The following is a 23776-nucleotide window of genomic DNA, read 5'->3' as shown; positions in this document are numbered from 1 at the left end:
GTGGGGAAATCTAACTCCACAATTGCTTATTGTCATAACTGATCTAAGGACCCTTGATGGTGTATTGTGAAATTCCACAGCCGTAACACTACCCCCTCCCCTTTTTACAGACTCGTCCCGCGTTGTCGAATTTTGGTGTGCCATCATGTGTAAGTTCTCCCCTCGTATGTTTTTCCATTGGATCCCTGAGTGCGACATTCATTGCATTCGTGTCCCCAAAATAAATAACCTACAGGCTGAGTAACTAACTAAACAAACCCACTCATACAGACGACTTAAATAAATTGCCGGCGCGAGGACGTACATGCCGGGGGCGCAAAACACATTTACAATTACAACTTAACAACTTAACCTTACAAATCTTACACTAAACCATGGCCCAGGATCGATGGACTCTGCAAAGAGAAAAAGTTAGCAGGGAGTCAGGCTGCTCGCACGCAGTCTCTGGCTCATGCAATGCAGGTGACAGGGAACGTGGCCGGCTGCTCACACGCAGTCCAGGGCCTCCCCCTTTGAAATGAACGCAGTGGACCACAACGGTGCATGGGCTGCACAAACGCAGTCTCCTGGTGCGCCTGCCTACCGGGCAGTCCTTGCGGCTTGCGCTATGATCCTGGTGCACATGGTAATGAACAGGGGGGGGGGGATGCAAAACAGAACGGGGCTGGTGGACATGGGCAGTAGGCATGGATGGCAAAGGTGAACAGGCAAGGCATGGCATGACAAGGCCGCTGGAGCAAACACAGCCGGCAGACGATCCGGCCGGCACAGGCCTTGCAGAAAACAGCCAGCCGATGAAGTTGGCCAGCCTCTTGCCTTGAAATGGAGGTTGGTGGAGGGAGTGCGGTGGTGCTAGCCACTCAGAAGGCGGGCTTGGACCTAACTACTGTCTCCCTCCCAACCTATCGCCTTTGCCTGTCTCCGTCCATACCCACTCCCTTAATTTGTCAAACCCAATTTTTCCTCAACTTATTTTTTTGTTTTTGTTTTTATTCTTTACTTCCCCCACTATAATTTCATCTCCAAACCCCCTTTATGTCTCTGTTCGGCTAACCTATCCTGTCCTAGCCTACTCCCAACCCCTACGTTCCCTTCCCGGAGGGGAATAAGGGAGAGCTAGCGTCCTGCGTTGAGGCCCAATAAAGCCTCAGGATGGCCTCCTCGGAGTTCAGCGATCTAACCCAGAGTGGGTCCAGCGGCCCACAACCAGAGCGAAGGGATGGATGGTGCAGAGGGGTACACTTCCGAACTACCCTATCCATTTAACTTTTGAACTACCCCGGGGCTTTCAACAAGCACCTCTCGTTTAAACTATTGGTTCTAACAACCAGAATTCCCGTCGCCTGTGTTGGTGTCCTCACAATGTTGGGCCTCGCCCCCCAATTTTCTTACCGTGACCTCACACGGTCTCACGGCTGGGACGCGTGGCTCCCTTGGCAGGAACTACCCTCTGCCGATTCTCCTACGATGGCACCCCCGGGCACTGCACTTCCTCCGAGCCTACCAGCTCACGTGGCAGGCTGGTGCCCTGGGCCCCTTTCTGAGGGTCACCCGTGCCCACGACACTGCCCCCGTGGCATATGGCGCCCCGGGCCCCCGCATCACATGGGCGCACCCGTGCCCACTACGCTATCCCGGCCCCCCATGGGCCCTTGGCCTACCGCGGCTGACTAGCCCGGTGCACGAGGTACCCACTCAGCGATACTCACCTTTTGCAGCCATGCTCCCAGCCCGTCAACAGGGCTCCTGCACCCCTCCAAATGGGTATCTAGCCTACATTCCCACCAACAGCAAAACGACCTCCATTTTGTCAATTTAACTCACCCACAAACTCACTTTACACTGACCCCAGGGTCCCTTGGGTGGGAGTCACTGCTCCCCCCAATCACTCATCGCACCATGCATTCCACAATCACTCCATACACACAGACCCGCTGGCCTCACTCACCCATCATGTACATTTTCCTTTCCACACTTCTCAACTCACACATCACTGAACTCTGCCATCCTGCTCACTAAATCCCCTAACTACCTCGTGCTCCCTCGTCCCTTACTCGTCACGTAGCACATTCCTTTTAACCGACGTAGCTAAGCTATGTCCCCTCAACACATCCACAGTCTGTCACTGTCCTCAAATCCAAAAAATCCATTTCCCAACCAAAATCTCAACTAAAATCCCTCTAACTAATCCATTCCATGGGCCCCATGAGGACTTACCCCTGCCCCATGAAGCCGGTCTCGCAAAGCTAACCCTTCCCCCTAACTAGTATCCTGTGCCCAGGTCAGAGGGGTCTTCCACCCTCTGCCCAGGAATCCTGTTCACCCGAAAGCGAGGCTTGCTTTGTTCTCCATTTTTTTTTTCCATGCGCAGCACCAGCACGGAAACTCGCAGCTCGCGCACCTTGCTCGTGATGTCATGGCAGCTGTTCGCGTCCCTCGTCCCTCTTGGACGGTACCATCCGGCAGGGATACCCCTCCTGCCGGATTCCAACCATACGTGCAGCCATGACGTCACCCTGCGCATCAAAAAACAAGCCTCGCGTTTCGAGGGGTTCCCCACACGAACACATGTGCTCTGCCCGTCGGAGCTTCACACACACGCTCGTGTGGAGAACCCATCCGGTCCAAATCTGTAATCCAGCCTAACCTTTTTCCATCCGCGGGATCGGCAACATCCACCGCTGGTGTTTCCGGACCGGGTTTCACTCCCGCAAGCGTGCATGTGGCGGTCTCGTGCGTACCTCAGCACGGACCTCGCGCTCACTGCAGTGTAAACCCGGCGCGGTCCCCAATGCAGCTGCGGCCGCTACTCGGCCTCTGTCTTTCACCTGTCGCCGTCGTCTCCGTCGCACTCTCGTGCTCAAGCTCCATTCAACCCACGCACACCTGCGTGTCACGACACTCACACTTCTTACCATTACACTCACGCCGGAAGACACGGCTGCATGTTCACTCATGCCCACCCTCATCTCCTTTACATACAGCGACCTCACACACGCTGTTCCTCTCACACTCGGCCATTCACTCACGCATGCCCTTTCACTCGCAAACGTGGTTCCACTCACACACGGTGTGCTGGGAGGCACGCACTCCGGCACACTCTCAACCACACTACTCACACACGGGGTCTCATCCACACACGTGGTCGCTCTCACACACGCCCTTGCACCCACGCTAAGTGCGCGTTGCAGCACGCATTTCGCCACACTCGTGAACACACGCACAGGGACAATCGCACTGGGGATTAGCGCCACCACAAGGGGTTCCGGGGCCTTCATTCCCCCCCAAGCTTCGTGTGCACCCGTTCGCAGCACTCGCCCTCTCAACTCCGCGAAGCATGACCGGACCCACCTGGTCATGACCAGCTTCAAGGGAGAATTGCGTCTCCCTCCGTTCCCGAAGGAAGCCATCCAGCTGCTTGCACCGGGTCCCCACACGTTCTGCCATCTCGCCCCCATTGTCCTCCACTACCTCCGTGTGTGTGTGTTCTGTTCCTTCAACCCCGTCTTTATCATGCAGTCTCCCCTCTATTTTTTCTATCTCCCGAGTCTCTATACATTTTATTTCTATTGTCTCTTCGTGTCTATTCGTTTCTTCCTGGATCCTCGTCTCTGTTTCCTCCTTCGTGTCTATTTAATTCATTCTCGACTCGGTCTATCTCCCGTGTCTCTGGCAATACTTCCATTTCCTTCTTTGTCTCTGTTGCTTCCGTCTTCTCCATTTTTATTTGTGTCTCCTAAATTAGGGTTGGTCCCAATTGTTCCTTCATCCGACGAGTGGCGTCGATCAAGTCCTGCACCACCAACATTGCTCCTTGTGGTGATATCACATGTCCCACCTTATTGCCTTGTTCCACTTCCTGGCTCCTTTTGAGTCGTTCCTCCTCTCGGAACTTTTTGAGTTGTTCGTTCTCTTTCCGGAGTTTTTCAATCTCCGTGGACGCCAATTCTGCTTCCTCCTCGAGTTGGTTAACTTCAACCTCGTTTTCTTTGTGTTTTCCATCTCACCGTCTCTCATGTTCTTCATTCTCCAATTTCATATTTTCCTTCATTTTGTTGATCTCCCTTTTCTGTTTCATTCGTTCTTCTGTCACTATCTCCTCGTACTCCAACCTTGTTTTTTCCTTTTGTTGTTCAGTTTCAAATTCATACTCTTTTTGCTTTTTATTCCACTGTCTCTCTTGTTCCTCATTCTGCAATCTCATTGTTTCCTTCAATTGGCTGATTTCTTTCTCCTGTCTCATTCGTTCTTCCATCATTACTCTTTCTTGCATCTCATTCTTTAATCTGGCCTTCGCTTCCAGCTGTTCGATCTGTACAGTGTGGTTCCTTAACGTTTCATTCTCCGCTGTCGTTCTTTCTTCTCTCACCATCCTCAACTCGTTTTGCAATTCCCTTTCTTTGTCTTCGTGTTCCAGTATCTCAAAATATTTTTTCCATTTTTCCTCTCTCTGTTCATCCCTTTTCTTTCTCATCCCATCATACTCCAAGCTTGCTTTTTCTTTCAATTGTTCCCTATCTTCCTGTTCTCTTTTTACCTCTTCTGGTCTTCTTCTGTCCCGAATGCCTTGTTCTACCTCACGCTCTAGTTGCTTTACTTCCAAATCGTGTTCGCATTCTCTTTCTTCCAACTTTTTTCCCATTCTTCTTCCATGTGCCTTCTATCCCTGGAGTTACCAATTCGCTCCTCCTTCATTCTCTCGCTCAGCTCGCTCGTCTCTTGTTCCCACTTATGGATACTCAGTTCTATTTTCCCCATTTTTCCCTCTTGTTCTTTGACCTCTCTTGACTTTTCCAATATTTTTTCCTTTAGTTGTTTTAATTCCAAATTGTGCTTGCGTTTTTCTTTCTCGAGCTCGTTCCTCCATTCTTCCTTTAATTGTTTCTGAAGCCCGACAATGTCCGCCTGCCTCGCCTGCCTTGCCCACGTGGTTTGAAACGGTTGTTGGGAGCGCTCGCCTCGTGTCGTGCCGTCCGTTGCGCCATTAATAGCGGCCTGCTCACGCCTTGTGCCGTGCTTACGTGCGGCCGCGCCGCCATCTTGCGACTCCGTTTGCCGGCAAAGTTCGTGCTCAGAATATGAGGGTGAGCTCCCCTAGAAAGAACCATCCTGAGCCATGGATTCTAAATTACTACACATATTCATTTCTACCCCCGGCACCCGCTCGCCTTGAAACTCCATCTTATTTCTCGGAAGGGATTAATTTAGCTTGCTCGTAATTTGGAGGGAACGGGGGGTTGCTTCGCACACCCCTGGTCCGATCCCCGTAAATTTAGTTGGAGACCGAGGTGGATTTGAATCCTACACTCCTGTACACCAGTGTTATGAATTGCTGTTGGAGGCGGGATGGATTTGAATCCCACTCCCGGACACCAGTGTTATGAATTTCGGTCCGCCCGGCGTGCGATCGGACACGTAACTCAAATCGCGAACGCGTCGCCCACCGAAACGGACAATTCAGTCGTGGCCCTCCGTGGAACTACCGCCAGGAGCTTGTCACGGGTGGGTCTTTCGACCACACCACAATCATGCCAATCAGCCACCCGCGCAGGATAGGGTTGTTCGCCAAACTTGACCTACCTAAGTACCTGCGCGGGTAGTTAACCGGACGATCGTACCTCGCCGCTGGCCGGCCAAGGACACGAACCGCTTAAGCGGTCCGTTCCGTGCTTCAGTGATAACCGAGCGGTGTTATCGCCACCCCCGACGGACGTGATTATTTACAGGGTGCTTACATCCTTCTACCAATTCCTTCCGTGATGCAAGATGGAACTTTCAAACAAAGGAAAGGACGCAACGAAACGGGGAACAGTTCGACAAGTACATTTATTGAAACCACACGTATGCAGGCAAAGCAATGAATAACAGTCATGCACATATGTACAGCACACAAATATAAATGCAAAGAAAGAATTACTACCGACCAAAGCAATGTACATACATGCAGTCACTTAGGCAGTTCTAACTTGTTGGACACGGCGCCACAGCATGCATACAAAAACCCAAAGAAATAAGTGGAAGAGAAAGGAGTTCCCTTTTTGTGGCCGGTGAGTCCCTCTCCCACGACCGTCAGCGTGGTCGCGCCTGGCCCCGATCTCTCTCGCGGCCGGCGAACCCTCTCCGGCACCCCTCGTCCAGACGCGCAGGTCCACCACACAACCGGTGCTGCCGCGCCTCCCGTCCGTGCCTCCGTTGACAGGCCGCTTGCCAATCCGCGAGCGCAGGACCTCTTCCACCGACAAGACAAGACCTCTTCCACTGACAAGACAACCAGCGCCAAGAAGAAGAAGAAGACGACGACCAGCCCAGAAGCTCAAAAAACCAGAAGAACACAGGAACTCTCAAAGACAAGGAGACAGGAAGACTACTCAAGGTCTGTGCTGTCCGCCTTTTGTAGCGCGGGGCTCCGCACTTCGCTCCGCCCCGTTTTCGGCCCCGCCTCCCTTCGAGCTTCTTGGAGAAGCCTCTCGAAGTGGGGCGTGCCCTCTCGCTCTCCCTCCACCCCGCCCCGTGCGGGGGCCGGGGGAGTCAGTTTTGGCTCAGGGCCAGGGAATTATTCCCCCAAAAAGAGCCCCCCACCTTTTCTCACCTTTGACCCCCAGCTCGGATCGCACTTCCACCACACCGAGCGCGGAGAATTTAGGCGGGAGAAACAGGCGGGAAAAGTCCGTGCAGGCTCTGCAAGAGCTTTTATTCTGGCAATCCTGCGTGCGTTCTTGGACGGTTTTTACCGCGGAAATCGTCGCCGCGTGGTCCGTGGAGGACGGCGTTCGTAAACGCGGATAGTGGCGAAGATGGTGGTGATTGTTGTGGTGAGGGTTTGAGCGTGGTTGGTTCGTGGTTGTAGTTGGTGGCGATGGTTGGCGTTGTGGTTGAGGTGGTTGTTGTGTGTTGTAATTGTTTGGGGGCGTTGTTGCTGGTGGCTATTTGGTTGTTGGGGGATGATTGGTCCAAAATAATGATGGAGACAAGAAAAACGGCTATCTCAAAGGATCGCAGCCCTGTGAACACGGAAATGCCCTCTAAACAACGGTGGGGAAATCTAACTACACAATTAGTTATCGTCATAACTGATCTCAGGACCCTTTATGGTGCATTGCGAATTTCCACAGCCGTAACAATGTATATGTATGTATGTATGTATGTATACATATATATTTATATTTATGTTTTTATAAATATATATATATATATATATATATATATATATATATATATATATATATATATATATATATATATATATATATATATATACATGTACCGTGGTGCCCCCAGAATCCGAACGCCCCATTGTTTGAACAAATTGGAATACGAACAATTTTTTCGAGAAAGTTTTGCCCTAAAAACCAAACACAATTTCGAAAACCGAACACAACGGGGCGTTCATGTTTGTTCATGTGCGTCTCCCCCGTCTAACAAATCGACCCACATCTTCACGCATCGTTCATTGAGTTCGTCGGTGGAAGTACTCGTGAAAGCATCTCTCGTGTGTCGATCGCTACTTTACCTCGTGTTTTCACCTTGATTTGTGCATTTTTTTTTTCTTTCAATTATCACCCTTGTGCATTCACCATGGCACCCAAGAAGAGCAGTGAAGCAAATAGGAATAAGAGGAAGTCTGTGAGAACGACAATTGACTTGAAGAAAGAACTTATCGCTAAGTATGAGAGCGGCACGCGTGTGTCTGATCTCGCTGCCGAAATCGACCGTGTGTAGGATTCTGAAAAATAAAGAAGCGATAAAAGCGCGAAAACCCGTCGTGAAGTGAACTCATTCAATGAACCCTCTGACGAATTGGCTTTAACGAACTCAACGTTTTTTTCGCGAGCATGGTAGTGACGTCGTGCTGCGTCACCCAATCGCTTCACCTCTTGATTCTCTCCCGTGGAACCGTGCGGTGAAAACGGCACGTTTGTGTCTCCACAGAGTGTACTTGGATATAAAACACCATTTGGTGCTTCATGGTGAATTACATACCTCCACCAGGCTGAACAGTTTACGTTTTGGATCCCAATGGCCACTGTTAGGCCGGAGCTGCATCCAGACCTGATGGAAGAAGTGACAACGCTTCTGCTCATCCCCCAGGCTTGGAAAAAGATTCATGACCCAGAAAAGGTCATTTACTCATCTTATTTTACCTAAGACATGGGTAATTTCAGTTGAAAGTTTCTTGAAAGTGGGTTTTCTTGGGATCCAGGAACGGATTAATTCAGTTTCCATTATTTCTTATTGGGAAAATAGTTTTGGAATCCGAACTTTTTGGAATCCGAACAGCCTCTTGGAACAAATTAAATTCTGATTCTGGCGGGACCACTGTATACATATATATATATATATATATATATATATATATATATATATATATATATATATATGTATATGTATATATGTATATATATGTATACATGTATATATATATATATATATATATATATATATATATATATATATATATATATATATATATATATATATATATATATTGTTGCGAATTCGCGCCCGCCGGCGTGCGAGCGGCCACGTAACTCGAATCGCGGCACGTCGCCCACCGGACGGACAATTCTGTCGTGACCCTCTCGGACTAACGCCGGGAACTAGTCACGCGTGGGCCTTTCGGCCTCACCACGATCGTGCCAATTGGCCCCCGCGTGGGATAGGGTTGCTCGCCACATTCGACCTACCTAAGTACCCACACGGAGGGTAGACCGGGCGATCGCACCTCGCCGCAGGTCGACTCCGGACACGGGCCACTGAAGCGACCCGTTCCGTACTATCGGGTTAACCGAGCGGTGTTATCGTCAATCTCGACGGTTCCAATTAATTATCGGGCGTATTTAGCCCACTACCAACCCTTTACGTGAAGTAAGATGGAGATTCAATTAAAGAAAAGACGAAGCGAAACGGGAACAACAGTTCAACATAAGGCACATTTATTCCACAGCAAACGGAAAGCACACATATACAATTACAACAATTATGCACCAAAAGCAAATGTAAAAGAAACACAACAATTATGCACCAAAAGCAATTGCAACAAAAGAAACACAATGCAGATCTACGACCGACTACGCGAGCACACGGCAACACTTACACAGTTTTACTTTACAGATGGCGCTGACAACACATATACTCAAAAGCAAAGGAAAAAGGGCCACCCTCTACGACAAGGGGGCAGACGGGCCTGGGGCCGAGACCGCATGGAGCCTACCCGTCTTGTGATGAGCCGTAAAATGACGGCGGTGCCCCGACTCCGCGCTCCTCCGCGGGTTTCGTTGGCACTGCTTGGAATGGGGTGGGAACGGGGCCCCCTTTTCGCACTATCTCAGCGCGGGGGGAAACAGGGGGGGGTTGTTGATGCTCTGGGGAAAGAGGATAGCTGGCTTGCTTGGGTCCCGCGACGAGCGACTCCACTGCGCCCTCGACCGCGTTCCCGGCTTCTCCTCTCTGCAGCTCCCCGACAGACTCCGAACCCCGACAGACCGACTCTCCTCCAGACCCGTCTTGACTGCTGCTGCCACACTTCGCCGCCGCCGCCGCCACACCTCTTTCCAACTCGCCCGAGCCCGAAACAGAAAATCTCTACTCACTCCGCCCCGCGCTCGGCGCTTTATAGTGCAGCAGGAGAAACCATATGCAAATTTCCGGATCAGGATGGGCTCGGGGGCGGAGCCACGCTCGCCCATTGGACGGAGGAAAAGTGGGCGTGAATCATTCCTGATCCGCGAATTTGCATGTATCGATTCTACTCCGACGCGCCTGGAGGCGGGGCCAAATCGCCCCGCGCTTAATGATTGGGCGGATCGGAAGTGGGCGTGAATCATTCCTGATCCGACTTCCCCTTGGAAAGGCCGCTCTTTGTACCCGTGGCTCAGCGCGCGCCCTGCACAAGGCCAGGACAGCCTGACGCTCGGCGTTCACAAGCGGTGCGGGAATGGCCGCAGAAGGAGGAGAGGTGAAGGTGGTGGAGGGTTTATTGTGGCGGTGATGGCCATGGCGACGCTTGGAATGGCGGTGATGCGATGGTTGCGAGAGCGAGTTGTGAAGGTAAAGGCCGTGGCTGTTGGCGTTGTTGTTGTTGTGAAGCGGCGTTGCGGTTGGTGGTTGTTGTGTGATGGCGGTTGAGACGTGGTTGGTTCAAAGTAAAGATAGAACAGAAAAACGGCTATCTTAAAGGGTCGCAGACCGAATGAATGACATTTATTCCCTCTAAACAACGGGTTTGGGGCTAACTACACATGTACTTACAGAGATATCTCACCTGCGGGACCTGAATGGTGGTTTGCGAATTTCCTCAACCACAACACTACCCCCTCCCCTTTTTACAGACTCGTCCCGAGTCGTCAAATTCTCGTGTGCCATCATGTGTAGTTCTCCCCTAGTACGTTTTACCTACGGATCCCTGAGTGCGACATTCATGGTATTCGTGTCCCCAAAATAAATAACCTGAGGGCTGAGTAACTACCTAAACAAACCCACTCACACGGACGACTTAAATAAAATTGCCGGCGCTAAGACATACATGCCGGGGGCGCACTCATATTTACAGTACATCTTAACCTTAACTTACAAATTTTACACTAAACCATGGCCCAGGATCAATGGACCCAGGATCAATGGCCCAGGATCAATAGATATACATATATATATATATATATATGTATATATGTATATATATTTGTATATATATATATATGTATATATGTTGTTGTTCGTCTTTCGGCTGCTCCCGTGAGGGGTCGCCACAGCAGATCATCCGTTATGATCCGCATACTGATTTGGCATAGGTTTTACGCCGGATGCCCTTCCTGACGCAACCCTGGTCGCCTCTTACGACACAGGGATAAGGATTGGGTTTCGCCATGATTCCGGATTCCCTACACCCTCTCATAGCGCGGCCCAGTGCAGAGCTCCCGTCTTCAAGCGATCCTCCAACCCAAGCCTCCAAGTAGCCGGATTACAGGCGCACGCCACTACGCCCGGTATATATATATATATATATATATATATATATATATATATATATATATATATATATATATATATATATATATATATATATATATATATATATATATATATATATATATATATATATATATATATATATATATATATATATATGTCATGCGCCACTTAACGACGGGGTTACGTTCTGAGAAATGCGTTGTTAAGCGACGTCGTCGCTGTGCGAACATCTTTTTTTTATTTTCGTTTTCGTACATCGTATTTACACAAAACTACACACCAAGGCTAGATGGTATAGCCTATTGCTCCTCGGATACAAACCTGTACAGCATGTTACTCTGCTGAATACTGTCGGCAATTGTAACACACATCCAAGAGAGACAGAAGACACGTTAGTTTCACCTTTGTGCTGTTCATGACGGCCATCGGTGTTGTTAGCAGCAACTTACAATCTCCTCTCGCATTGATTATTGAAAGATGAATAATTAGCGTTTGGATTTTATAAATACGTAATCATTGCATCGATGTTATAATTTATAAATGAAGAAACGAGCTCCTGTCAATTGTGTGGTTTTTTTTTCGGAACAGTGCGATTGTTTTCACAACATGAAAAGTTTCATCAAATAGAAATTTGTGTTTTAATTTCGACTGTAAAAACGATTTATTCACGGAATTCTTCAATTCAAAGGTAATTTATTTGCTGGAAGGTAAACGTGTAAACATTGGTTCAGTTTGAAAGCCGATTTCGTTGAATCCCGATTGAGCACGACCTTGCTTTTTTCGCGATGACATTTTATGCACCTCAACGATCGCATTATAACAGGGCCACACTGTCGTTTATTATCGTTATGAAGTATTATGTACTGTACAGCGTACATAATCGTGTGTGCTATTTTTATACGACTGGCAGCGCCACGTCGGCTGCATCACTCGGCGATAGGAATTTTTCAGCTGCATTTTTTTTTCATTTTTTTTTTTTTTCAGAGCTGGCAGATCCGTCGTATTTGTGATCTGTCGTTGCCCGGAACGTCGTTAAGTGGCGCATGACTGTATATATATATATATATATATATATATATATATATATGTACACTGTATATGTTTATATATATTTTATATATATATATATATATATATATATATATATATATATATATATATATATATATATATATATATATATATATATGTTGTTACGAATTCGCGCCCGCCGGCGTGCGAATGGCCGCTTCCCACTAATAGTAGCCGCTCGCCCACCGGATGGACAATTCAGTCGTGACCTTCCGGAACAACGCCGGAACCCTGTCATGGGTGGGTCTTCAACCCCACCACAGCCTAGCCAATTTTCTACCTGCGCAAAATAGGGTCAATCGCCGAATATCGATATACCTAAGTACCTGCGCGGGTAGCCAACGGGGAGACCGTACCTCGACGTAGGTCGGCTTGGACACGAACTGCTCAAGCGCTCCTTCCGTTCTGCAGTGATAACCGAGCGGGTATTATCGCCCGACCTCGCTGGATCCGATTCTATTTAACAGGTATTTAAAACACAACTAATATTCCGAGATGCAATGTAGCGTTCCAATGGGGAAGAAGACACGACGAACGGGTTACATTTTGACCAGCACATTTATTCCAATTAAACACGTTGGCACGTAAGGCAATGAAACAATCATGCACGTAATGCAATGGAACAATCATGCACATATACAGAAAATGATGCAGTCATGCAGGTATTACACAGCAAGGAATTGGTGGGACGGGGACAAAGACACGAGCAAGGCAAAAGCACTCCGACCGACTATTATTTATAATTTACAGGCACTTTAACAGGTTTTACTTATGGAGACTCGGCGCCACATCATTCACACAAAAGAAAAGAAAAGGCCACCCTCAAAAGACAAGGGCGTCAGACAGGGTCCGTAGACCTTTATGGCGTGGAGCCAGGATGACCGAACGGACCCCACGAGACTGTTGCAGGGTACCTGCACCCTCGTGGTGCGATGGTGGGTGAGCTCTCTCCGGCACTCTCCTCCCGGGTGTGCAGGCTGCGTGGCAGAGCTGCAAAGCGGCGCCTCCCGTCCGCGTCCTTCGCGCCTCGACCCCGACCACCGCACACAACACACATGACTTGGCTCGCCCAAAGAAAAAGCACCACCTCAACGACGATAAAAAGCCCCCAACAACAACAAGTACAACTCCTTACTTGGCATCCTGCGCGCCCTTTTATCCCCAGTTCCATCGCCTCGCTCCTACCCGTTTATTGCTCCGCCCCTCCTTCCAGCTCCTGCGGGAAGCTTCCAGAAAAGGGGCGTGCCCTCTCGCCCCCCTCCCCGCGCGCCTCGCGGGGGCCGAGAGAATCATTCTCGGCACAGGTCCAGGGAGATTCATTCCCCCAAAATCAGACCCCTCCTTTACATGACCTTTGACCTTTGACCCGCATCGCCCTTCCCCAATACCAAAGTGCGGGGAAAACAGGCGGGAATAACAAGGCGGGAGAATCAGGCGGGAAAATCCGCGCACCATCGGAACTCCTCTGGTTTCCTTCGCTTCATAGAGACGTTTTACATGAGCGGAGAGGGTTGTGATGTAGTTTGTGGAGAAGGGGATCGGCAGTTGGTGTAGCGGGGAAGGTGGTTAGGTGATCGTGGTTGTTGTGGTTTGAGGCGATCGTGGTTGTTGTGGTTTGAGGCGATCGTGGTTGTTGTGGTTTGAGGCTATCGTGGTTGTTGTGGTTTGAGGCTATCGTGGTTGTTGTGGTTTGAGGCAATCGTGGTTGTTGTGGTTTTTGGGAGGCGATCGTGGTTGTTGTGGTTTGAGGGAGGCGATCGTGGTTGTTGGTCCAAAATAACGATAGTAAAGAAAAACGGCTATCTCAAAGGATCACAGCCCTGCGACACGAATAATTCCATTAAACAACAGTGGGGAAATCTAACTGAACACAGACTTATCGATCGAACTGAACTACGGACCTTTATGGTGTTCTGCGCATTTCCACAGCCGTAACAATATATATATATATATATATATATATATATATATATATATATATATATATATATATATATATATATATATATATATATATATATATATATATATATGTAGTCATGCGCCACTTAACGACGGGGTTACGTTCTGAGAAATGCGTCGTTAAGCAACGTCATCATTGTGCGAACATCATAGAGTGTACTTACACAAACCTTGACACCTTTTCTATATGGTAAAGCCTATTGCTCCCATGCTACAAACCTGTACAGCATGTTACTGTACTGAATACTGTTTGCAATTGTAACAATGGTTCGTATATGTGTTTCTCAACATATAAAAGGTACAGTAAAAATACGGTATACAAGATTTTTTTAAATGGTACACCTGTTTCGGGCACTTGCTATGAATGGAGCTTGCAGGACTGGAAGTTGCTCGGGGTGAGTCGGTGAGTGAGTGGTGAGTGAATGTGAAGGCCTAGGACATTACTGTATACTACTATAGATTTTATATACACTGTACACTAGGCTACACTAAATTTAGAAAAATATATTTTTCTTTCTTCTTGTAATAACCCCAACCCGAAAACACAAACACATTGTGCAGCTGTACAAAAAATATATTTATTTATTTTTTGCTTTCTAAACTTTTTAAAAAAAAAACTAAGACACAAACACACACATTAGCCTCGGCCTATACAGGGTCAGGATCATCAATATCACTGTCTTCCACCTCCACATCTTGTCCCACATCCAAGATAGACGGAAGACGCGTTAGTTTTACCTGTGTGCTGTTCATGACGGCCATGTGTGTTGTTAGCGGCTGTTTACAATCTCCTCTCGCATCGATTAATTATAGAAAGGTGAATAAATAGCGTTTGGATTTTATAAATAATCATTGCATCGATGTTATAATTTATAAATGAAGAAACGAGCTCCTGTCAGTTGTGTGATATATTTTCGGAACAGTGCGAATGTTTTTTCAATATAAAATGCTTTAGTAAAAATTAATTTGTGTTTTAATTTCCACTGTAACAACAACGATTTATTCACGGAATTCTTTAATTCAAAGGTAATTTATTTGCGAGAAGGTAAACGTGAAAAAAATGGGTCAAATATGGCGAAAATCGGGGTGTTTTCGGATGTTGGGTCAGTTTGAACAATGATTCCCTTGAATCCCGATTCTTCGCGACCCCGGTTTTTTCACTATGACATTTTATGGACCTCAACGATCGTGTCATAACAGGGCCACACTGTAGTTGTTTATTATCATTATCAAGTATTATGCACTGTACATAATTGTATGTGCTATACTATACTTTTATATGACTGGCAGCGCTATGACGGCGATGACATCACCAGATGATAGGAATTTTTCAGCTCCATTATAATCTTATGGGACCACCGTCGTATATGTGGTCCGTCGGTAACCGAAATGTCGTTATGCGGCGCATGACTGTATATATATATATATATATATATATATATATATATATATATATATATATATATATATATGTATGTGTATATATGTATATATATATATATGTATGTGTATATATGTATATATATATATATGTATGTGTATATATGTATATATATATATGTATGTGTATATATGTATGTGTATATATGTATATATATATATGTATGTGTATATATGTATATATATATATATATGTATGTGTATATATGTATATATATATATATGTATGTGTATATATATATATATATATATGTATGTGTATATATGTATATATATATGTATGTGTATATATTTATATATATATATATGTATGTGTATATATGTATATATATATATATGTATATATATATATGTATGTGTATATATGTATATATATATATGTATGTATATATATGTATATATATATATATATATATATGTATGTGTGTATGTGTATATATGTATATATATATATATATATATATGTTTATATATATATATATATATATATATATATATATATATATATATATATATATATATATATATATATATATATATACAGGGTGTACCAAAAAATATGCAACATTTTATCTGCAAAGAGGATGGTCATAACATATATTAAAAAAAAAGATATATGGCTGGATAGAAAGCTGAAAGGTTGAAGTTTATTGTACCAATGTCAAAATTGCCACCAAAATTTAAATTTTGTTATAGAATCGTCGTTTTCTTTTAGACCACATGTTCGACGTAGGCTCCACGTTGTGCGATTACTGCCTGCAAATGCGTTGACATGTTCTCCATCATTTTGGGAAACGTTTCCATGAGGAATGTTCTGGATTTCTCAGTGGATGTTTTCCTTCAGCTGATCAAGAGTTTTCTTTCAGCATGACATTCGTGCATCATGTGAAGTTTTTTTGAGGAAGTCTGCATCTTCCTCCAACTTTCCTGAGAACCAATTTGCAAACTCTAGTCGTTTGCGTTTCTGTTGATCAGTAAGCACCGTTTCTGTTTGAATTTTGTATGGAAAGGCATGAATGTCTTGGCGAAGGATCCTCTGAACGGTGCTCTTATGAATGTTTGTCTCGGCAGAAAGTCGTCGAATCGATTTTTTTGGACTCTGAACGACTGCCTGTCTCACCATTTCCACATTTTCTTCACTACGACCTGTCCTCTTCCGACCACTGTGACCCTTGTGAAGGTCACAGATGGTTCCCACATTGGTAAACTTTGCGATGGTGCACTTTATTGTCCGAAAGTTTGGTGCATGGCGCAAGTGGATACCAAAATGTCTCGAGTTAAGAAAGACGTTGCACCTGTATGACACTTTTCGTCTGGTGCCAAAGTTCAACAATTTTTGTCCGTTGTTGTACGGTCAGTCTTGGCATTTTTCTGGCGCTTGCTTGGGAACAACATAAACTTCAGGGTCTCTGCAACAAGAAATGAAGCATTCGTGAAAAAATTACTGCTTTTTTAGGATCAAACGAAGCATTTTAAAAGTTGTATATTTTTTTGGGACACCCTATATATGTGTATATATTTATTTGTATATATATATATATATATATATATATATATATATATATATATATATATATTAAGTATGAATATATATATATATATATATTAAGTATGAATATATATATATATATATATATATTAAGTATGAATATATATATATATATATATATATATTAAGTATGAATATATATATATATATATATATATTAAGTATGAATATATATATATATATATATATATATATATATATATATCTCACTCACAAAGTTGCGGATGAGTTATGACGAAAGAAGGTGGATGAGTTGGTTTGGTGAGAAGAACAAGCGGATTGGATTTGGGTTCAGATGCAGCCCATCGCTGGGCTACAAAACGTGAACTGTTCAACCTGTCAGAGTTATGCACCACTCAGTGCCGTTATACTTTGTGCTGTTTTGCCAAGTGTCACTCTATGAGTGATTTTTCCATTTGTTTGTCTGTTTTCAAGATATCTTTAAAAGTTTAGGACCGATTCAAACGAAACTTGGTGGACAGGTTGGGTATGTGACATGAACTAATTGATTCGATTTTTGTGAAGATCTGGCTGTGGATGTAGATACTAGAATTTTTAGGTGTTCCTCCACCATTGAGGGAGAGGGCCAAAATGATGTATAACAAAATGATATTGGTGATATATAACACGATATCTGAAAAGGTGATGGACGGATTTGGACAAAACTTGGTGGACAGGTTGAGTGTGTGATGAGGAAGAATTGATTCGATTTTGGTGAAGATCCAGATCCGGGCAGAGGTATGTGCTCTCCCGAGTTCTATATTTTTCATAATTTAAATTAACGATTTGGATAGTGGGGTGAAGATTCAGTTTTCTAAATTTGCAGGTGACACAAAGTTTGGAGGTAAGTTAGATTAGATGGCAGAGGAGGTTGTGATTACATTCAGTTCAGTATTGAGACTTGTATTGACTGGGCAAAAGATTGTTGGATGTAGTTTAGGAAAAGTAAGGTGCTGGCAATGGGTATGAATGATGAAAAAAGATATTATATGATGCTCGGGGCAGTTCTTGAGCAAGTCACACAGAAGGATTTGGGGGTGCTAAACGATATGGGAGGTAAGCAGACAGGACAATGCCAGGTAGCTGTCGGTGAAGCTCATAGAGTTTTGTGTTGTATTCTTTGGGGAGTAGATTATAAATCAAAAGAAGTAGTTTTAACACTGCAGGAATTTATTGAGCCCTCAACTCGAATATTGTGCTCAGTTTTGATCTGAGGAAGGACTGACTCGAAGGGGTGGCTGAAGGAGACCGGACTTTACATTAGAAAGAAGTGATTACGAGGGTTTTTGTGTGCAGAGTCGAGGCTCGCAGATAAGCGACAACATAGAACAGAGTAGGACATAATTCCTCACCCTACACTGGTCTTCACCACCCTCCCCCGCACCCCCACTCCTAAAAAAAACAAGATGCATATATTTGAGGGTTAGAACCACCCTGTTGGTGTCCCTTTTCCTCCCACACTGTCCCCCACTCTCTCATCCAGATTTATTGTATAAACTGATATAATTAATTGATTTGGTGCATTTGGACCGTGAGCATGATGGGCCAAACGGCATCCTCCTGTTCCTTGTGTGTTTGTAATTCCTATAGAATTGAAATCTCATCATTCCATGGGCCTCCTGCACAAGTGATAAATATGAATTAAGTACCTGGGAAATAGACAATGATTTATTCTCGATAATCTCGGCATTGTACTTGCTTGAGCATTGGTGATGTCACACTGGAATGTACGTGTGACGTGTTGGTGTTTTCTGGTATTTGATGGATATTTACACATCTTTCATTCATATCCTTTGTGCCAAAACCTTCTGCCAGGCAATGGAAGTAGATTTTGTTGGAAGATGAGGTATCAATATCATCATTTGAATTCCCCCCCCCCTCCAAAAAGCTCTGTGTTGAGCACTTGATTAGGGGCTGTATGTTCTGACCTGCCATTGGAAGGACCCATGATGTCAACTGTGGCAAGTTCATCCGGCGGTCTACTTAACGAAAAGGTCCAGTTAGATTTGGGTTCACAAACACTGAAAAGAGTGGATTTGCTGATATTTCATTCCTCTGTAGGTTTGAAGTTACAGCCAAATGTTACTCTGAACTGTAACCTCTGACCCAACAGGTGTAAGTATCTCGACATTCCAAACGAGCTGTTTTGATGCACGCCATCGAGGGTGGGGTCAGCATGGCAGTAAATAATGGAAAGTAAGAAAAGAGAAGGAAGTGGTAATATTTGGCGGAGTCAATGAGGTTCTCAAAAAATGGGAAGTAAGGATGGGAGGGAAAAGAGTAGGTGTGCATGAAGGAGGTCACATGTTTCACCATTTTAAACAGTTTTACATCCGAGGTGCCTTATTAATTCATAGCCCATATACCTAGGCCAAGTTGTAAAGGTTTGAATTATTTATTTGATTTGCTTTCTCGATGTTACTTACTTTGCTTTGACAAGAAGACAAGGTGTGCACGATGGGCCAAATGGGTATTCTTGTGTACCTTAACCTGCATGGTGAATTGAGTGTATATCAGAGTGATTGCTGGTGTCTGCAGTGCTCGACCCATCCACAGACATCCATACATCCGTCGGTCGAGTCGTACGGGTCAGAAAGGTCTTTTTGACTCCACCGTTTACGCTGCTGCTACAGTTAAACAATGGTTCCCCATGAAGGACGAAATAGTCCTTTTGATTAATATTAGAGACCAGTGGGTCCTTATGAAGGCCTGAATGGTCCTTTTGATGAACGGTAGAGACCAAGGGGTCCTCACAATGGGCTAAATGGTCCTTTTTGCAATGGCTTGCGTTGAGACGAGTTCAACACCTCTCAAACGTTACCCTTTTGGCCCGCAATGATTGTTGTTGTTTTTATAATTCATCAGTTCTCCGATGAAGACAGAGCTGTTTTTAAAACACTTTAAAAAGTTGTTTTTGGTGTTTTTTATTTTATTTAAAAAAAAACAAAACTATTATGTATTTATTTATTGCTATTATGACTGGCCTCACTTCGAACTTCCCACTCCCTTTCTCTTTCTTTCCTTTTTCACAGAATGTCCGTCCCTGCGGCCGTGTCACCACAATTACGACCTCTTTCCGAAGTCTGTGAACCAGGGAGCAAAGGGGCCATGACGGAGGGGAGCCAGGGCTGCACCATGGTCCAGTATTCTGTGCTGGATGCCAGCTGTGGTCGCTGTCCCAGCCCTGGAGGTCAAACGGAACAAATGACCGGCAGTAGCAGAACGGTCAGTGGCTGTGCGGTTGTGTGAACTGGAAAAGCCACTGAAAGTCTGCACATCAAGCATCCTTCATTGATGAGTGGTTCATGTGGGCACATCGTCGCGTGGCTTATGTTACCGCAATCAGGGTGGTGTTTACGTGGTTTATTCATTGGATTTGGGTTGGCATGAGGAGCTATAAATTGATGTTTGGTGCCTTGTGATGACTGACATTTGGGCCATTTTGCATGATGATAAATCAACGATACTCGTATAAGTGTAATCATTCAAAATTCACGTACAGACGTGTACGTTTCGTGTGCGAATCCTGCACGGCTCATTTACCCATTTTCGATTTTAATTTTTGTTTTTTTAACTTCGTAGCCCCTCCCTTTGCCTCTCTCCAAACGCCGTACATCTTGATCTGCTCAGGATAAGGCCGGATTAGCGCAGCTTTGCTCATTAATCACCGCAAACGCCATAATCTCTTCTCTTACTGAGGATAGCACTGAGAGTGCGCTGTGTGTCAGTGGCTCGCACACTGGGCATTCGTTTTCTGGACGACCAAGGAACAATAACAACAACCTTTGTTGTGACGGTGGTTGTTGTACCTGTTATAAATTAATGTTCCACACCTTTCATTAAAAATAAAAAATACACGACAGATTGCGTGACAACATTACATACAAAAAATTTGTCATAAAATTGGTTATCTTACAATATTGCTTGATTGTATCATAAGAATAATAATTATTATTATAATGATAAACTTCACCCTTCTTCTTCTTCTCCTTCTTTTGGCTGCTCCCGTTAGGGGTCGCCACAGCGGATCATCCGTCTCCATTTCGTTCTGTCCTCCACATCTTCCATTGACACTCCAACCACCCGCATGTCCGCCCTCACCACATCCATAAACCTCCTCTTTGGCTTTCCTCTTCTCCTCCTATCTGGCGGCTCCATCCTCAGCATCCTTCTCCCGATATACCCCGCTTCCCTCCTGTGCACATGTCCAAACCATCTCAATCTCGCCTCTCTCACTTTGTCTCCAAACCGTCCTACCTGCGCTGTCCCTCTAATATACTCATTTCTAATCCTGTCCATCCTCGTCACTCCCAACGAGAATCGCAGCATCTTTAACTCTGCCACCTCCAGCTCCGCTTCCTGTCTTTTTGTCAGCGCCACCGCCTCCAAACCATACAACATAGCTGGTCTCACTACCGTCTTATAAACTTGCCCCTTAACTCTTGCAGCTACACTTCTGTCACAAATCACTCCTGCAATTCTTCTCCACCCACTCCATCCTGCCTGCACTCTCTTTTTCACTTCTCTCCCACACTCTCCGTTACTTTGGACAGTTGATCCCAAGTATTTAAACCCATCCACCTTCACCACCTCAACTCCTTGCAACCGCACTATACCACCACCCTCCTTCTCATTTACGCACATGTACTCCGTCTTACTCCTACTGACTATCATTCCCCTTCTCTCCAGTGCGTACCTCCACCTCTCGAGGCTCACCTCAGCCTGCTCCCTACTCTCACTACAGATCATGATGTCATCCGCGAACATCATAGTCCATGGAGACTCCTGTCTGATCTCGTCCGTCAACCTGTCCATCACCATTGCAAACAGGAAAGGGCTCAAAGTCGATCCTTGGTGCAATCCCATCACCTCTACCTTAAACCGGTTCTTCATTCCTACCGCACACCTCACCACTGTCACACTGTCCTCATACATATCCTGCACGATCCTCACAGACTTCTCTGCCACTCCCGACTTCCTTATACAATACCACAACTCCTCTCTTGGCACCCTATCATAAGCTTTCTCTAAATCCACAAACACACAATGTAACTCTTTCTGGCCTTCCCTATACTTCTCCATAAACACTCTCAAAGCAAACATTGCATCAGTGGTGCTCTTTCCTGGCATAAACCCATATTGCTGCTCACAGATCGTCACCTCTCCTCTCAACCTAGCTTCCACTACTCTTTCCCACAACTTCATGGTGTGGCTTAACAACTTTATCCCTCTGTAATTTCCACAGCTCTGCACATCACCCTTGTTCTTAAAAATCGGTACCAGTACACTTGATCTCCACTCTTCAGGCATCCTCTCACTTTCCAAGATTTTATTAAACAATCTGGTTAACAACCCCACTGCCATCTCTCCTAAACACTTCCATGCCTCCACTGGTATATCATCTGGGCCAACCACCTTTCTACTCTTCATCCTCTTCATAGCAGTCCTCACGTCATCCTTACTGATCCACCCCACTTCCTGATTCACTATCTCCACCTCTTCCAACCTTCTCTCTCTCATTTTCTTCATTCATCAGCTCCTCAAAGGACTCCATCCACCTTCTCAACACGCTCTCCTCGCTTGTCAGCACATTTCCATCTGCATCCTTTATCACCCGAACCTGCAGCACATCCTTCCCAGCTCGGTCCCTCTGTCTGGCCAATCGGTACAAATCCTTTTCCCCTTCCTTTGTATCCAATTTCTCATACAGCTCGCCATATGCCTTTTCCTTTGCCTTCACCACCTTTCTCTTCACCTTGCGCCACCACTCCTTGTACTCCTGTCCACTTTCTTCATCTCTCTGGCTATCCCACTTCTTTTTTGCCAACCTCTTCTTCCTTATACTTTCCTGTACTTCCTCATTCCACCACCAAGTTTCCTTATCTTCCTTCCTCTGTCCAGATGTCACACCAAGTACCTTCCTAACTATCTCCCTCACCACTTCTGCAGTAGTTGCCCAATCGTCCCACACCTCTTTACCACTATCCAACACCTGTCTCACCTCCTCCCTGAATTTCACGCAACAGTCTTCCTCCTTCAGCTTCCACCATCTGGTCCTTGGTTCAGCCCTTGGTGAAGTTTATAATAATACACTTTATAATAATAATATACTCATAAGTTTATAATAATAAACTTCACCCTACGATCTCAAATTAATATACTGCACATTGTATGAGTGTAAATAAATGCAGATCTGGTACTGGGTATTAATTTATATCTCGTAACACGGAATATGCATTACACAACTGCCACGTAATAAATGGCATCACTGTTTATGATATGTGGTGTAGTTTAGTGGTGAATGGTGTTTATGATCTGTGGTGTAGTTTCGTGGTGAATTGTTGTTTTTGATTTGGGGGGAGTTTAGTGGTGAATGGTTGTTTATGATTTGTGTGTAGTTTAGTGGTGAATGGTGTGTATGATTTGGGGTGTACTTTATTGGTCGATGGTTGTTTATGATTTGGGTGTAGTTTAGTGGTGAATGGTGTGTATGATTTGGGGTGTTGTTTTGTGCTTGCAGCTATTTCCAATGTGGTGGGTAGTTTCGTCGTGAATGCTATTTCCATTTTCGTAAGTTGTTTGGTCATGAATGCTGTTGATCTTTTGGATTCTGGTTGGAAATATATTTTGCAATTGCCTTGAAACTGGTGCAAGTTTCACATGCACAATAAACTTTAACGCAGGAGGTCATTTGGCCCATCATGCCAGAGCTGTATCAACACCGCGCTGTGACCAAAATGTATGAAACGATTGGACATTTCATCTCACTGATACAGCCATGCGGCC

The 23776-nt window shown here is 45.2% G+C and overlaps 1 protein-coding gene across 12 annotated transcripts in view; it reads left to right on the top strand.

The window, feature by feature from the left end:
- LOC147025667 (transcription factor Sox-6-like) overlaps positions 1 to 23776 on the top strand; it is a 385785-nt gene that overhangs the window by 102839 nt on the left and 259170 nt on the right. For 11 of the 12 annotated variants that reach the window (XM_085886892.1, XM_085886885.1, XM_085886884.1 and 8 more), the window contains one exon: positions 20023 to 20215. In XM_085886892.1, coding sequence (XP_085743018.1) covers positions 20024 to 20215 — 192 coding nt within the window. In that variant the 5' untranslated portion in view covers position 20023. Of the gene's footprint in view, positions 1 to 11551; positions 11657 to 20022; positions 20216 to 23776 lie in introns of those variants that run through there. The other variant, XM_085886894.1, reaches the window with a different exon arrangement.

Source organism: Eptatretus burgeri, chromosome 6 (genome assembly GCF_056783735.1).
Source record: "Eptatretus burgeri isolate ZD-2024b chromosome 6, Ebu_testis_v1, whole genome shotgun sequence".
Classification (NCBI taxonomy): Eukaryota; Metazoa; Chordata; class Myxini; order Myxiniformes; family Myxinidae; genus Eptatretus; species Eptatretus burgeri.
Note: the sequence above shows the minus strand (reverse complement) of the source record. Positions and strands in the feature narration are given on the sequence as shown.